Genomic DNA, 14,011 nt, shown 5'->3' with positions numbered 1-14,011 from the left:
AACAGTAGAGGCGGGGCGAAGAGAGGATTGGGTGCCGGTCAAGTCTTTGGAGTGAAGACTGATAATGCATTCGAGTGGATGATGTCAGTAAAGATAGGACGCGAATGATAACAGGGTCCATTTACTTGCACGGCGCTAAACGGCGTTAGGAAGGTGGTGCTGTTGAAGAGTGAGGGGCGACTCCCAACGTCATGAGAAGCCACGAATTCAGTAGAACGGAGATATACGATCGTCATATATATCTCCTATTGGTCAAGTAGGAGGGTTGATAACCGTTTCAATGTTCGACCTGTCGGTTCGGATCCATAATTCTCGCAAGTTCCAGCATGAGACGATAGAGATATATCGTGAAGTCTTCCTTTCTCAGGACTCTTCCGTGCCATTCACGGCCTGCATCGGCAATCTCTTTTGCCCTTCTCTTTCCGTCTTCGTGAGTGGTCATATAACGCATGACTTCCGGCAGTTCGTCCATGGATAGGCTGATGGGGATGAAATGAACCCATGGAATGAGACGTTCATCGTGCCACTCACGTAGAGCGGTTTGCTTGAGTACAACACTTCTCGATCTCAATAGAGTGTAAAATCGCCCACTGAATGAGTTGCCGTCCACATCAAATACGAATTGGGAATGAAACTGCCGACTTCGTTCCTCTTTCTCCCCAAGGGTGAAGACTTTTGTCTGCTCTTCGCAGTCTTGATTATCGCATTGGATGATGGCAGTGAGTTTGACATCAAATAAGTCGCCGTGATCTTCGACTGCTCCGTAGCTGGCCCACTGTCCAGGCTTGAACTCTTCAAGGTATATGTGGTTGGTTTGATTAAGTGTCTGAACCAATTGAACGAATCTTTGTCGGTGAGAATAACGCCAGGTGCCGTTCCAGCTATAGCTACCAGTCGTACTGCCCGCCCAATATAGATTTCTAGCTTTCTGTTCCCAGAGAGGGTCGGCTTCGTCCTTGTAATCTCCTTGGTCCATCTTTGCCGTGTACCAGGGACTAGGGTACATTATGTCTCCGAATGATGTTGGAGCAGCTTGAGACAGGACAGGAACAGGGGCATCTGTGAGAAGACAGGTCATTGGTGATGAGAAGAAACCATGCATGACACTGAATTCGGGGTGGGAACAAACATCCTTGGACTGATACCAATCTTGAACTAAATTTAGTCCATAGTCATGGATGGTGTGAAGTTTTCCAGGGGAGCTAGTTTGTGCACAAGCGCTAGTTGTGCGCTCCCATATTGATAAGTGATGGGCGTCATAGAACTCGGGCTTTGACACGCCTCCAGTATCGAGCATATGTTGTGTGATGATAATCCTGGGTTCATCCACCACGTCGAAAGCAAATTCAACATTGGGAATACCCTGCGAGACCTCTTGAAGAAGTTTTCCAAGATCTTCAACAATCCAGCCGCCGCCTTGTCCATGGAAGCGTCCGTCGGTGAAGCCGCATTTACGCAGGGCAAGATGTTCGAAACTTGACACATGGTTAATGCTCTCATGAAGCTGTTGCGGGGCAATCTTCCAAAATGGCTTCAGATCCTTGTTGATCATGTCAAAATCATCGATGAGAACCGAGTTTTTAGATTTTGCATACGCGAACCATTGGGCGAACCCGGGAGGTGGAGACCGTGAATATCTTCTACGATACTCAGTCTCAGCAGCTTCGAGCGTCTTTGATTGCTTATCGATAAGGTGTTTGAAATCGTCTTGAGCTCTGCGAATGAGTAGTTCGACTGGGTGATATGAGATGTTGTCAGATGATCCAGGCCAGTTCACGCCAGGCAAGGAAGTTATATGCTGGCTTAGGGGAGTATGCTGTACGAATGATGAAACCGGCCATAGAGCGAAGGCAACTAGTAACCCGCGGCCTTTTTCTGTTTTCGGTATAAAGTCGATTATTTGGTATAGATTTAGAATCGCAATAGTTATGCGAGTGAAGGTTTGAGCCATGCCTAATGTGCCGATTGAAGTTGGGTGTAAGGAGCTGACTGACGCAGCAACATAAGCCCAGATGGCAGGCGCGATTTCCCATGGGGTCTCTTGTGTCTGGACATGTTAGCATGGGTGTAAATTGGTTCAGAATTCCAATAAGTCTTACGAGCCAGAAAATGATGATCCAATGAGCAGCCTTAGGACCGCCAGCCAACATTGCATTAGTTATGTCGAGTGGGCTTCCAGACCATGTAAGTATCATAATGACAGAAACGGCTATAAGCAATCCGATGATGCGCAATCCGATGGAAAAAATGACGCGCGTGGTCTCCAATCGTCCTTTCTCATCGATCTGGTCATTCTCGGGACCGAAAATGTGGATTAGAGATGTGTATGTTCCTATGAGGCCAAGAGCAATTGGGATAGCAGAAGCTAGCCTCTTTGTTTCAAGAGTGGGGACAAGTGATACGAAAAGGATCATTCCTATTCCGAATGTAAGCCACGAATATTGAATATGCCTAGGTAGCGATGCGTAGAGGCGTGTCAACCATGAAGCTGGACGACGTGCAAGAATTGCAAAAGCGACTACAGGCTTCAAAGACTACATTAGCAGGTTTCAGTATGTGAGTGAGCACCCACTTACAGTAATCCATATGGAATCAATAAAGGAAGAAGATATTGCCGTGATAACTATAGAAAACGCAGCGGTCCAATACAGATATATGAGTGTCGCCGTAGAGGCAACATTGTTGCTTTTCCAATTTTCTGAACCAAGGCGCTCAAGAGTTCCGAAGAACGCGATGACCAGTGTCCAGCATATCAATTCGGCAAGCACTAGGGTGTGCCCAATATGGGACTGAGGGCTGAGTACAGCTGTTAAGATTGCTGCTGCTGTTGCAGCGGTGAAATAGCCGATACTTGTGAAGTCTTTCAACCCCATTGCAGAGTTGAAAATAAGTCAATATGTGATAAGAAGAAGAAGAGAGTGGGATGGATTCAGAGATCCTGATGATGTCAAGACCCACCCGCATACGTTTATGGAAATAGCGACATTTTCGTACATAACCAGGATGTGGAGTGAACGCCACGTTCCAGCATGGCTAGGGTGCGAGGGTGGTGAGATATAGGATTCGGCGCTTAAATACCCACTAGGCGCTTAATTGTAATCCTGGCGCCCCTAACACGCTTTCACCCTCGAACTTCAACATTGTATCTATTTGCATACTCTACTCGTATCATTAACAAAGTCTACAGTCTAAGCAGAATCATCGGGAAAATGGTTGGAGCTGCTCAAGCTGCCATACCTTGTTTTAAAGGGTTTGAAGCAGGCTTCATGCAGGGGCATTACTTACATCACACCCGTCGTAGCCGAATGCGTCAAGGGACTCAGTGCAATCTTATGCACGTACCTCGTTTATTGCGGCACAGCAACAAGGCGGTTGTACTCTTCCGTGCTGTCCAGTGTCGATTCCCGGACTACTGTAGAACTGATTTGCCCAAGTCATAACCTCATTTATCTGAGTTGTCTGTTTGAACGTCATCAAATTTGTTCGTGCCTTTGTTCTCTCGACTTTCGTTGTTCGTCTCAAGCACATTCTTATCTACCTACTCAATGAAGTTTCGGCACTTACGCCAACTCCTCATCACCAGCTCGCTGCTGCAAACGTTGCCACCCATATTAGCCGCACAATACATCTCTGTCCCATGGAGCACACAATACTACGGTCCGGATGGCCCCTGGCAGGCAGTAAAAGTTACTGTGGGCGGTACCAGTCCCGACATTCTCCTGATCAATGAGGATCACCGGCAGCTAGACCTTCTACCTGGTGGTGAATGGAACAGCAAAATTCTCACTTCGAAGGCATGCAAGCCATACAAGAACTCAAGGTGTGGCAAAGGAGGAACTTGGAACCCTGACTTTCCTCCAAGTGTCAGTGCTTCTGGAGATTGGATGGATGAAGCCTCTAGAGTGAATTCTAGTGGACAAGGGATACTTCTCCAAGCTTCAACAGTTGAGAGTTTCTCGTATTGGAACTCGAGTTTGGTCTTGATCGAGGACATTGTGATCACAAATCCTGACGGGAGTGTACGTGGACCGGAGCTGGGATGTTTCGCGTTGGGAGGACCAGAACAGTCGCAAAAGTTCGCCACCGATTCGACCTTCGCCAATGCACCGATGGTTGGCTTCAGCTATGCAGGCGCCGCATACAATCGCAGTGCTACAAGATCGTTCTCATACGGCTTGCAGATTGGATCGGCGTTTCATAATTACCCAGGCTCTTTGCTCATCGGTGGTTACGACAAAGGGAGACTTGTAGGATCCTATACGTCGTTCAACAAAGCTCCGCTCTTACTTGATATCAGCATTGGAGCCGCTACTGGTGGCTCCCCTTTCAGCTTCAAAGAGAAACGCAATCTATTGTTGAGTAACAAAAGTCAAAGTACAACTCTTTTTGCTTTACCCGATCCACGACAGACGTACCTCCATCTCCCTGGAAAAACCTGTGAAGAGATTGCGAAGCACTTACCTATCAAATTTGACGAGAAACTGAGATATTGGCTGTGGGATACGGCAGATCCAGCTTATCGAACAATTGTAACCTCTCCGGCGTATCTTGGCTTCACTTTCCCTCCAGCTTACGGTGCGTCAAACAACGTAACTATCAAAGTGCCGTTCAGTCTGCTAAATCTGACGCTCGATACCCCTATCGTTGAGAAACCGATAGCATATTTCCCCTGCCAAAGCTACGAGCCATCGTCCAAAGATACCCCATACATACTTGGTCGCGCTTTTCTTCAAGCAGCCTTCATAGGCCGGAACTGGAATCGCGAAGTGTCTTGGTTGGGCCAAGCTCCCGGCCCGGGTATTTCGAAGAACGGTCTTGGAAATGTCATGTTAAATATCGATGATGCGGACATAGACTTGCCGGATGTGTATACGAACGAAACTCTTTTCACGGAGAGCTGGGCTAGCTATTGGACACCACTGCCAGAGAAGGAAGATAAGCCAATCTCTTCCACGCCTACTCCATCTACCACACCAGATCCAATATTCTCTACAACAGGACTCAGCACAGGAACAAAAGCAGGAATTGGTCTGGGCGCAGCTGCAGTAGTCCTTCTCGGTGCCGGCGTAGTTCTCCTCTTCCTTCGCCATCGTCGCCGCACAAAGCAGCATACTACGGCCAACAGCCTACCCGCTTACTCTGAAGAGCGCAAGACTTCTCCTGCCGAACTTGATCAAGAAGTACCAGAAATGCAGGCTAATAGAAACTACTGGACCTATGAGCTAGCAGCTCCTACGCCACAACTAGGATCTACAACACCCAGACGAGCAACGTATTCGGAAGATTTCGTCTATACAAGTCAGTCGGAACCGCCGCTGATACCTTCTTCACCCCCGTTGCGGTCCAGGTTTGGAGGATAGATTTAGAAAGTCGTCTCACCAACCAAAGTCATACGATCATCCAACTAATGAGCGCATTTGTTGTCCACGTAATATGTAAATTTCCATATACCCAAACGATTTCTAAGAACAATGAAAAATTCCTTGATTGTATATTTTTTGTGAAGTCTCATTACTATTGTTAGTCAATCAGTATGTGGCACCAAATATGGGCTGTTCTTCGAGTTTCTTGGTGGGACAAGATTCGAAATGGAATTATCGAAAAGGAAAAGGAAAAAGAAGACAACACTGCATGACTGGAATCTTGCTTTATATTCGAATGTTCATCGTCCCACCTGCTAATCTCTATTTCTTGATGAATCCGCTATCCAATTCTCTTTTTTTTTAATTTGAAGCAGGTAGGCTAGGATGGAGGAGGTTGCAATGGCGATGGCAGCGCTATCAGGGGTGGGTAGGTATAGTATGATGTACTTTCATGTATGTACGGGATCTGAAGCACCTGAAAGTCCCATTGATGTTGATTAGAGGCCAGCTACGAAGGAGTAGAGCTTGGGAAGAATGTGGGAGCATGACTAGGATTGAGCACATTGGATGGGTTTATCGTGCGCCATTCTGTTCCTCAAGCCCACTACAGTTTGATGCTTAGCATATTATATGATACAATTAGTACATTCTACTTAAGTTTTTGGATTTGTGTAGGATGACTCCCTTACACTGTAGAAAATTGAACACTTCTTGCGCCTATACTTCTAAGATTTCTCCTCATCAAAATCCAAAAGAAATACATAATATCCGAAGAAGATTTCAATATCAAAAACAATTCCTTCTCAATTCATGTACCATCTTAATAAGAAGTTTTCAAGTTTTAGTGCCCAAGAAGCTTTCTTGAGATTTTCCCGTTGATCGACTACTTCACTTTTTCTGTGGAAAAATTCCTGTATCAAGTCACTTTAGAAATAGCCCATATAGTCGATGCACCAACTATCATACTTCTAGGAAATATATACAAGAAAAGAAACCGTTCGACCTAGTACGAAACCGGCACCAAACTATTAGCCCAGTCCTCCACGTTTTTAAACTGCGACTCGACATCATCTGGTATCCCGTTGCCATTTGCATCCACCCACTTCTTTCCTCCGTCGATAGTTCCTGGGCCGTTCATCGGAGCGGCATTCTCATCGCTAATCAATTGTCCCAGCTTGCCATAACTCTTCAACTCAGCAATGAGCCGTTGATCAACCGAATCACGGACTTTACTTGCACCTGCACCCTTCTCTGCAAGTGCCAGCGCCTCGTTTGCCGACAAGATCTTTGCCGGAGCCGGGTATGCGAACTTGGCCCCCTTGATGTTCATGCCACCATAGTTTTCCTTGGTGACACCCAGCTCCTTTCCATTCAGCACGCCGTCTTTGCCAGAATCGTAAAAGTTGCCCTGGACGAATCCGTTGAATAAATCGTTGCCCCGCGTGAAAGCCGGAACGGTTGTGCTGGGTCCACTGATAAAGTAATTCCCAACAATGTTTGCCTCGCTCCTTTCGCTCGAATCGCCAGCAATGTAACCACCCCCACCGCCCCAATTGTAAATCACGTTGTTGGTGAAATCATTTGTACCCTTGACTTTAGGGTTTCGCGTCTTGTTGTCAATGTACAAGTTACGAAATAGACTGATGCCATTACCGAGAGCAGTCTGCATCAAGCCACCACACGAGTGCGTTTCTAGACCCTCGGCTATGATGCTGTTTTGTACCGTGATGTTTCCAACTTCAGAGCCTGAGATGGAGAAAGTCTCGTCGCGGCCCCACGAGACAGAAACGTGATCGAAAATCATGTTGTGTCCTTCTGCTATAGTGATAGCGTCTTTACCACTGCTTCCCTTTTTGCCCATGCGGATACGAATATAGCGTACGATGGCGTCGTCGGCATTGCTGAAGCTCCAGCCATTTCCATAGACTGTTATTCCGCCACCGGGGGCGGTTTGTCCTAGGATGGTCACGCGTTTGGATACGACAATGCGGTCAGTGATGTTAATGAGGCCGCCGACAGAAAATACGACTATCCGGTTCGGTTTTGAGACGGCGTCTCGCAGAGAGCCAGGACCCGCATTGTCTAGATTTGTGACGACATAGACTGAACCGCCTCGTCCACCAACAGCGTTGCGGCCAAATCCTTCAGCACCGGGAAAAGCAAGAGCTGAAGCCGAAGTGGCTAATAGAGGAAGAAGAGCAAGAAAGTGCATGGTTGTAGATGCAAGCGGAGTGAGAGCCTTGGATTATCAGTCAAGGAAGGGCTTTTGACAATGAGTGAATTGACATCAACTGCTGGATGATGTGGAGCATGAAGTTGCCGATCCTTGATTTCCCTTTGATCATGTCTGGGGGCGCAGTTCTCTGGCTCGTTTAGGGGTAGTTAGCCGTGATCTATTGATCCTTTAATTTACCCCAGATCCACGCTACTAATCGACACGGACAATTGACTGCGCATTCCGCCAATCAACTCAAGGGACGATTCAGGTCGCAGGGACAATCTAAGGAACAACATGGGTAGAACATTTACACAGTAAGAGATGCGGGACAGCAAGCACAATATCTGACATATTTTTGTAGATACATCTGTGAACTCCGCTTTTGGGACAAATATGGTATAGTTTGATCGTACTGCCGGGCCCTTCACGAACTGTGCATACTTGAGTCAGTTTTACCATCTCCGACAATCCTACCAGCATCGACAAGGTCAAAGACAAGATCCACAAGCAAATAAACACGCCTAGGGTGACTTTCATGCCGACCGCTTACAGCTAATATCTCGTTCCTCTCAGTAAGTATATCGAAACAGTATCAAGTCTTGCTCGCTCTCAATTAGTATTTTTCAGTTCAAAAGGGCAATAAGACGAATATCTGGGACCTGGTAATGCGGCAACAGGAAAACTACTCGAGAGTTCAACGTAAGCATCTGGGTAGTCTTCAATCCAGGACCCATCGGATACAAGGCCAGTTTCAATTACAAGTTGGTGGTAACATATTTTGGGTTTGATGTTGAGAATTATCCGAATGCTGAATGGCAGTGGTGTGGCTTGAGGTTGGAAGTGATGCATTAGATGCGCATGCTGAAAAGACTTTTAGCTATCGTGGATAAACGATCGGACACCCGTTGTCTGACTCCACAAATTCATCCAGTCATGCGACCCAAAGCCAGTACCAGAGCTTGCGGGAAGAGATATTGAGGATGCTGATGCTTGTCTCCCTTTGGGTTGAACTGAGCTAGTCAATTCACGCAAACTGCTATAGATTGCTCTCCTGGCGTGAGTTATGTGGGTTTAAGCTCTCAACCAAAATCGCGTCTGCTTGCAGCAGAGGTCCCTCCCAGCAGCTCAAGTAGCCTCTCGGGATACTGATTGGAGACTGAAGACCCGCTTAAGCTTTTCCGCTCGGTGGGCATGTCTTCAGGCTCGTGATTTTGGGTGGTATGAGTTCCTCCAAAGTCACAACCGACAGACAACATGTCCTCCTGACAACAGCTCCAAACTATTGTTCCGTCTTCTCGCTTGACTTTCCTCCCTGGATGGTATATGCAGGGCTCAGAATCGCCTGAGAACGACTCATGGCACTTGGTGCAAGTCTTGGTTACATTTGGAATCACTCTCTGGACTTCATCTGCTCGCTGAGTTGCAGTAGCTACATTTGAGGTGATATTGGAAGAGGGTGAGCCTCCAGCCAGGTGATGTAACGGCGTCCGTATTGCAGCTGGACGCACTGCTTTTTGAGAAGAAGGACCTGGACGACGTAACTCACTATCAGAGCTAGGGGTTGAAGGCCTGTACGGCTCGCGTTTTATTCGCGGTATTGAATGGGAGCTGTACGGATGTTGTCTAGTATAACTCCTCTGGCTCACTTGAGAGCCGTAACGACCGGAACTGGATATGGTATTCACAGCTTCATAAGCAGCATTTCGATCGATTTCCATTCGGCGTTGGTTAATCATGTTCCGTGCGGAGGTCGAGTGAGGTGCTAAACCCCGTACAAGCGCGCCAGAGAATGCAGGCGAGATTTGACAAAGCTCTACCAATACTGTTTGCAATGCATATGGGTTGACGGTTGAAATTATCGACTGGATGTGACTGGGATTGATCGGCCGGGCTTGCTGTGGAGCTACAAGATTCCGGCTAGAAGTGGCTGATTGGCCAAAATCCATTACGACACGTGATGGTTGGGTAGATGCGGTCTGGATGCGTGATGGCTGACCCGGGTCCGATTTAATTCGTGGAACATGATCAGACTCCTGCTTAACGCGTGATGTGTTGTAGGTCGGTCCAAAAGATAGATGAGATTGCTGCGGAGGCGCGCGTATTTGTTCTCTTGTGGGTGATTGAGGCCAAGGCTCTGGCTCCGGGGAGGAAAGCGTGAGGTCGATTGTATCAGTTTCCGGCCCGTTCCTTTGTGATTGCGACATGGCTCGATAAGAATAGAGATGACCGAAAAAGGCCAATTACAACACGACGTGTTCAAAGTCGATGCGGGTGTTTTGCTGCCATGTCATGCTTCGATGGGAAGTTTCGGCGCTGACATGGCCGAAAGCCGATAGGGAGCTAGTATGGCCTGATTGGATCTAGCGTGTCTTTCTGTATGAATCCACTACCAATGTACTAAGTTTTAAGTAGATTCAATCAGTAACAAGTACTAAGAGAGACTTAACTAGATTTAGCAGATTGAGGTGCTCAGCACGCGGCATAACTACTGCATCAGTGTATGCATGACTACAGATAATTGGATTGAAAAGGAGTTCTCTGTGCTACTTTGAGTCTTACTCAAAGTTTGGGTTCACAAAGTAACACATATGTGTAGCGCTTTGTACACGAGTATAGCACTCAAGTGTAGATGGCTAGTCACAGCGTCGCATAGCCGTCCTCATCAAGGCACCTTGCTGGAAGCTGTCCACTGTCTTAGTGCAAGATCCAGTCACGTGAGAGCGCCTAGCAAGTCCATTTCCACCGCCGCGTCACTCTTTGCGGTCATGCATCCAAGCCACACGTACAGCTAAGCGCCGTTTGGTACACAGCCCGAAACATGAGCCGGCCTTAATATCAATAAAGCATATGCGGAGGGATCCGCAAAATCTCCGGTAATCCGCCCAAGTTGTTCAAGATTTTCCATTGTGGAAAAACAATACCAGGGTGGCAACGCGCACGATCCATGCAGCCTTGGGCATACGCGGGTGACAACTAGGAACACGGGCCGGACCCCTCTTATACGATAGCACCGAAAGGCACATACTTACTCAAATGAATCAGCAGGTTGTACCGATGGACCAATGGTCTTTGAAAGACTCCAGGGGTTGAAATCATACATATGCGCGTCCGTATGCCTTTGGTTGCTGGGCACCTTCACCTCTCCTTTCTTCCTGTTTACAATGCGTGCGACTTTGGCATTCTTCCTTTCGCTTGTCGTTGCCACTGCTGCAGCGCCTGCTGAAAATGTGCTTCGTCGTGCGAGTTTTGAACGAACATCAGCCCCTGCCGGTTGTCTGACCGTAGGTGGAAATGGTAAATACAAAACTGTACAGTCTGCAGTCAACGCCCTCGACAAGTCCACCTCGAAGGCTCAGTGCATATTCATCGCCAAAGGTACCTACACGGAACAGGTCTACATCCAGCAACTCAATTCGCCTTTGACAATCTATGGCGAGACCAAAGATACTAGATCTTACAGCGGAAATACTGTAACCATCACCCAGCGCAAAAGTCAAAACGATACCCCTTCCAACGACGAGACTGCCACACTTCGTGCGCACACACCCAATCTAAAAGTCTACAATATCAATCTTGTCAACACCCGTGGCCAGGGATCCCAAGCGCTTGCTGTGAGCGCATGGGCTGACAAGCAAGGCTACTACGGCTGCGTTTTCAAAGGCTACCAAGACACCGTGCTGGCCCAGCTCGGTAATCAAATCTATGCGAAATCCTACATTGAGGGTGCCACCGACTTCATCTTTGGCCAACAAGCTAGGGCATGGTTTGATGGCTGTGATATCGGTGTTCTCAGCGCTCAAGTCGGCTGGATCACTGCCAACGGTCGCGCAGCCGACACGAATCCGTCATACTATGTCATCAACAAGTCCAAGGTATCACATGCTAATGGAGCTACCGTCTCAGCCGGTACCTACTACCTTGGTCGCCCATGGGGAAACTACGCCCGTGTTGTGTTCCAGCAAACCGACCTCAGCAACGTCATCAATCCCAAGGGCTGGGCGGCCTGGAACACCGGCGACGCAAGAACTGATCATGTGCTTTTTGGCGAATACCAAAACACTGGTTCAGGAGCCTCGGGTAAAAGATCATTTGGGCAGACTCTCAAAGCTGCTCTCAGCATTGGCGAGATATTGGGAAGCAACTACAAGGACTGGGTTGATGTGTCGTACCTGTCATAGGTCAGTGCGGTAGAATAAAGCTTCGGTCGACGGTGACTTGGCTAAGGGCGGGTACTTAAGCTTATTTCGATGACAGCAGTTTGGAAATAGAATATACCCAGCCGTGTGTCGGTGCACGCTAGCCTGCCCAACAGTTCCACAGTCATGGTGTTACCTAAGAAATCTAGAAAGGACATGAACAAGTGTAAATTCTAATTGACGATGAAATGATACCTCGAGCCTGACATCCATAACGTGAGTTCGTCGCATGTCGGGCATGAGCTTCGGACTAATTTGAAGCATGCATGCGCTCGCTTTTGGTTCGACGGAATACCCGGATTAAAATAGCTCCCATCAAAACAAAGCTACCATTTGCAATTAGCTGCACTCACCACGACGTCTTTGAAATAAAATTCTATATAAAGCTCTAGAGTTTCAGGTATAGATCAATACTCTACAACACTAATACACAGTTACACCTTGTTAAGATCGCGCTGTTTTGGTGGGTGTACTTTTTATCCGAGTATTTCGTCGGACTAAGAGGGCTTGACCCACTTGTGGGTCACGCGGCCAGTAGGACTTGACTTTTCGCTCAGTTGAAAGCAACTAGAGCATCAGCTCTCTTAAAAGGCAGTTTACACTCCAGCTTCGCGTGATCTTGTCTTACTGTCCTTGGACGATATCTACCAAATAATGACATACGGCACAATACAAGAGGTGCCGCCGGCGACTGAACGTGCCCAGGTGCGCTTTGCTCCGGACACATTACCAGCGCCTGCATCGTCAACTCACGCTGATGAAGATGCGAGCTCCGAAAGGCAGGATGTACCATTATTAGAAAGAGCGGGATCGAGATTCAAAAGTTTTTACGACCGTAATTTTGGTCTCTTTCTCGTCTTTCTTGCTCAGACATGCGGGTCTGTGGTAAGTTCCATGTCCTCATCTTTTGCCTTGGACAAGCCTTGACTAACCGGCCATAATGCAGATGAACATAGCGGCAAAGTTGCTGGCAAACGACCCTAGTATAAAGTTTCATGCGTTGCAAATCATCTTCATCCGCATGCTATGTACGAGTATCATTTGCTCGATATACTCTTGGTACAAGGGCATACCTGACTTTCCTTTTGGACAGAGAGACATTCGATGGCTCTTAGTACTTCGTGGTACAGCAGGTTTCTTCGGCTTGTTTGGATTATATTGTAAGTCGATGTCGCATCCTTGCTGCACCTCTTCGGCCAGCTATTCCTAGCAGAACGAATATAAAAACACAAAAAGGAAAAAAAAAGAAAGACTAATCAACTGACTCCTTCTTCAGACTCTCTATCTTGGCTGGAAATCGCCGATGCTACCGTAATCACTTTCATCGTTCCTACCACGACAGCTATAGTGTGTTTCCTCTGGCTCCGCGAGCCCTTTACATGGAAGGAAGCGCTCTGCAGTCTTATCGCCTTCACGGGAGTCCTCTTCGTGGCTCGTCCGCCCTGGTTATTCCCGCAGACTCACCGCCCTTCTTCCGATGAACCAAAAGTTCCAGTCCCCTCCGTCAGTCCTGAACAGCGCGCTCTCGCCATCCTGGTTGCCATAGCCGGTACACTAGGAGCTAGCACTGCCTATGCCACGATTCGCGTCATAGGAAAACGCGCGCATTCCCTTGTATCGGTGAATTACTTTTCCGTCATCGCGACGTTGGCTTCGTTCATCATTATCATGGTGCATCCAGATTTGCATTTCGTCCTTCCTACTACTATGCTGCAATGGGGCTTCATTGCCATCATTGGTGTGTTTGGGTTTTTGCTACAGTTTTTGCTTACCGAGGGCTTGCAAAGGGAAAAGGGTGGCCGAGCTACAAATTTGACATATGTACAACTAGTATTTGCCCTCATAGTGGAGAGACTCATCTGGGGTACTACGCCACCTGTGGAGAGTCTGGTGGGCGCGGCGCTTATTATCGCAGCGGCAGTTGCAGTTAGTTTGCAGAAGGAAGCGAGTAAAGAAGAGGTCAAGGTGAAGCAGGTTGAGGATGAAGAGAGGAGGTTATTGGAGAACCAGGCAGATTGAGGAAGCGAAATCGTCGCTGGCGCGCAGTTTCCGTGTAGCTTTTGCCGGACTTGGTTGTGCATGTATGGCAAGTAATGATTTGGCATTGGGAAGGCGTCTTTGTTCATGTCAGCTGTAGATGATTAGAATTACACGATTAGTTCGTGTACCTAATGCATTAGACACTACCTAAGCCTCGCTCCAAGAACCACTAATTCGATCTCTTAAATGTGGAT

General features: G+C 47.6%; 6 protein-coding genes across 6 annotated transcripts; 3 read left to right on the top strand and 3 right to left on the bottom strand.

The window, feature by feature from the left end:
* Positions 1–253: 253 nt before the first annotated feature.
* On the bottom strand, positions 254–1,951 carry COCSADRAFT_199045 (glycosyltransferase family 90 protein; the record flags this gene model as incomplete). The annotated part of the gene is made up of 1 exon (XM_007701180.1): positions 254–1,951. The coding sequence occupies one exon, from the start codon at positions 1,949–1,951 to the stop codon at positions 278–280; it is 1,674 nt and encodes a 557-aa protein (XP_007699370.1). The 3' UTR covers positions 254–277.
* Positions 1,952–3,545: 1,594 nt separating this feature from the next.
* COCSADRAFT_355957 (uncharacterized protein) lies at positions 3,546–5,360 on the top strand (the record flags this gene model as incomplete). Its single annotated transcript, XM_007701179.1, has 1 exon — positions 3,546–5,360. One exon carries the CDS (start codon positions 3,546–3,548, stop codon positions 5,358–5,360), a length of 1,815 nt encoding a protein of 604 aa, XP_007699369.1.
* Positions 5,361–6,151: 791 nt separating this feature from the next.
* On the bottom strand, positions 6,152–7,721 carry COCSADRAFT_355955 (polysaccharide lyase family 1 protein). The gene has a single exon (XM_007701178.1). It carries the CDS (start codon positions 7,573–7,575, stop codon positions 6,367–6,369), a length of 1,209 nt encoding a protein of 402 aa, XP_007699368.1. The 5' UTR covers positions 7,576–7,721; the 3' UTR covers positions 6,152–6,366.
* Positions 7,722–8,545: 824 nt separating this feature from the next.
* Positions 8,546–9,867, bottom strand: COCSADRAFT_314710 (uncharacterized protein). Its single transcript, XM_007701177.1, has one exon. It carries the CDS (start codon positions 9,783–9,785, stop codon positions 8,661–8,663), a length of 1,125 nt encoding a protein of 374 aa, XP_007699367.1. The 5' UTR covers positions 9,786–9,867; the 3' UTR covers positions 8,546–8,660.
* Positions 9,868–10,725: 858 nt separating this feature from the next.
* COCSADRAFT_36181 (carbohydrate esterase family 8 protein) lies at positions 10,726–11,959 on the top strand. Its single transcript, XM_007700926.1, has one exon. It carries the CDS (start codon positions 10,743–10,745, stop codon positions 11,757–11,759), a length of 1,017 nt encoding a protein of 338 aa, XP_007699116.1. The 5' UTR covers positions 10,726–10,742; the 3' UTR covers positions 11,760–11,959.
* A 397-nt stretch (positions 11,960–12,356) lies between these two features.
* On the top strand, positions 12,357–13,966 carry COCSADRAFT_115852 (uncharacterized protein). Its single transcript, XM_007701176.1, has 3 exons — positions 12,357–12,662; positions 12,724–12,937; positions 13,054–13,966. The coding sequence occupies exons 1-3, from the start codon at positions 12,432–12,434 to the stop codon at positions 13,794–13,796; spliced, it is 1,188 nt and encodes a 395-aa protein (XP_007699366.1). The 5' UTR covers positions 12,357–12,431; the 3' UTR covers positions 13,797–13,966.
* Positions 13,967–14,011: the final 45 nt, after the last annotated feature.

This window comes from Bipolaris sorokiniana, assembly GCF_000338995.1.
Source record: "Bipolaris sorokiniana ND90Pr unplaced genomic scaffold COCSAscaffold_6, whole genome shotgun sequence".
In the NCBI taxonomy this organism is placed as follows: domain Eukaryota; kingdom Fungi; phylum Ascomycota; class Dothideomycetes; order Pleosporales; family Pleosporaceae; genus Bipolaris; species Bipolaris sorokiniana.
This window is presented reverse-complemented; position numbering and strand designations above follow the sequence as displayed.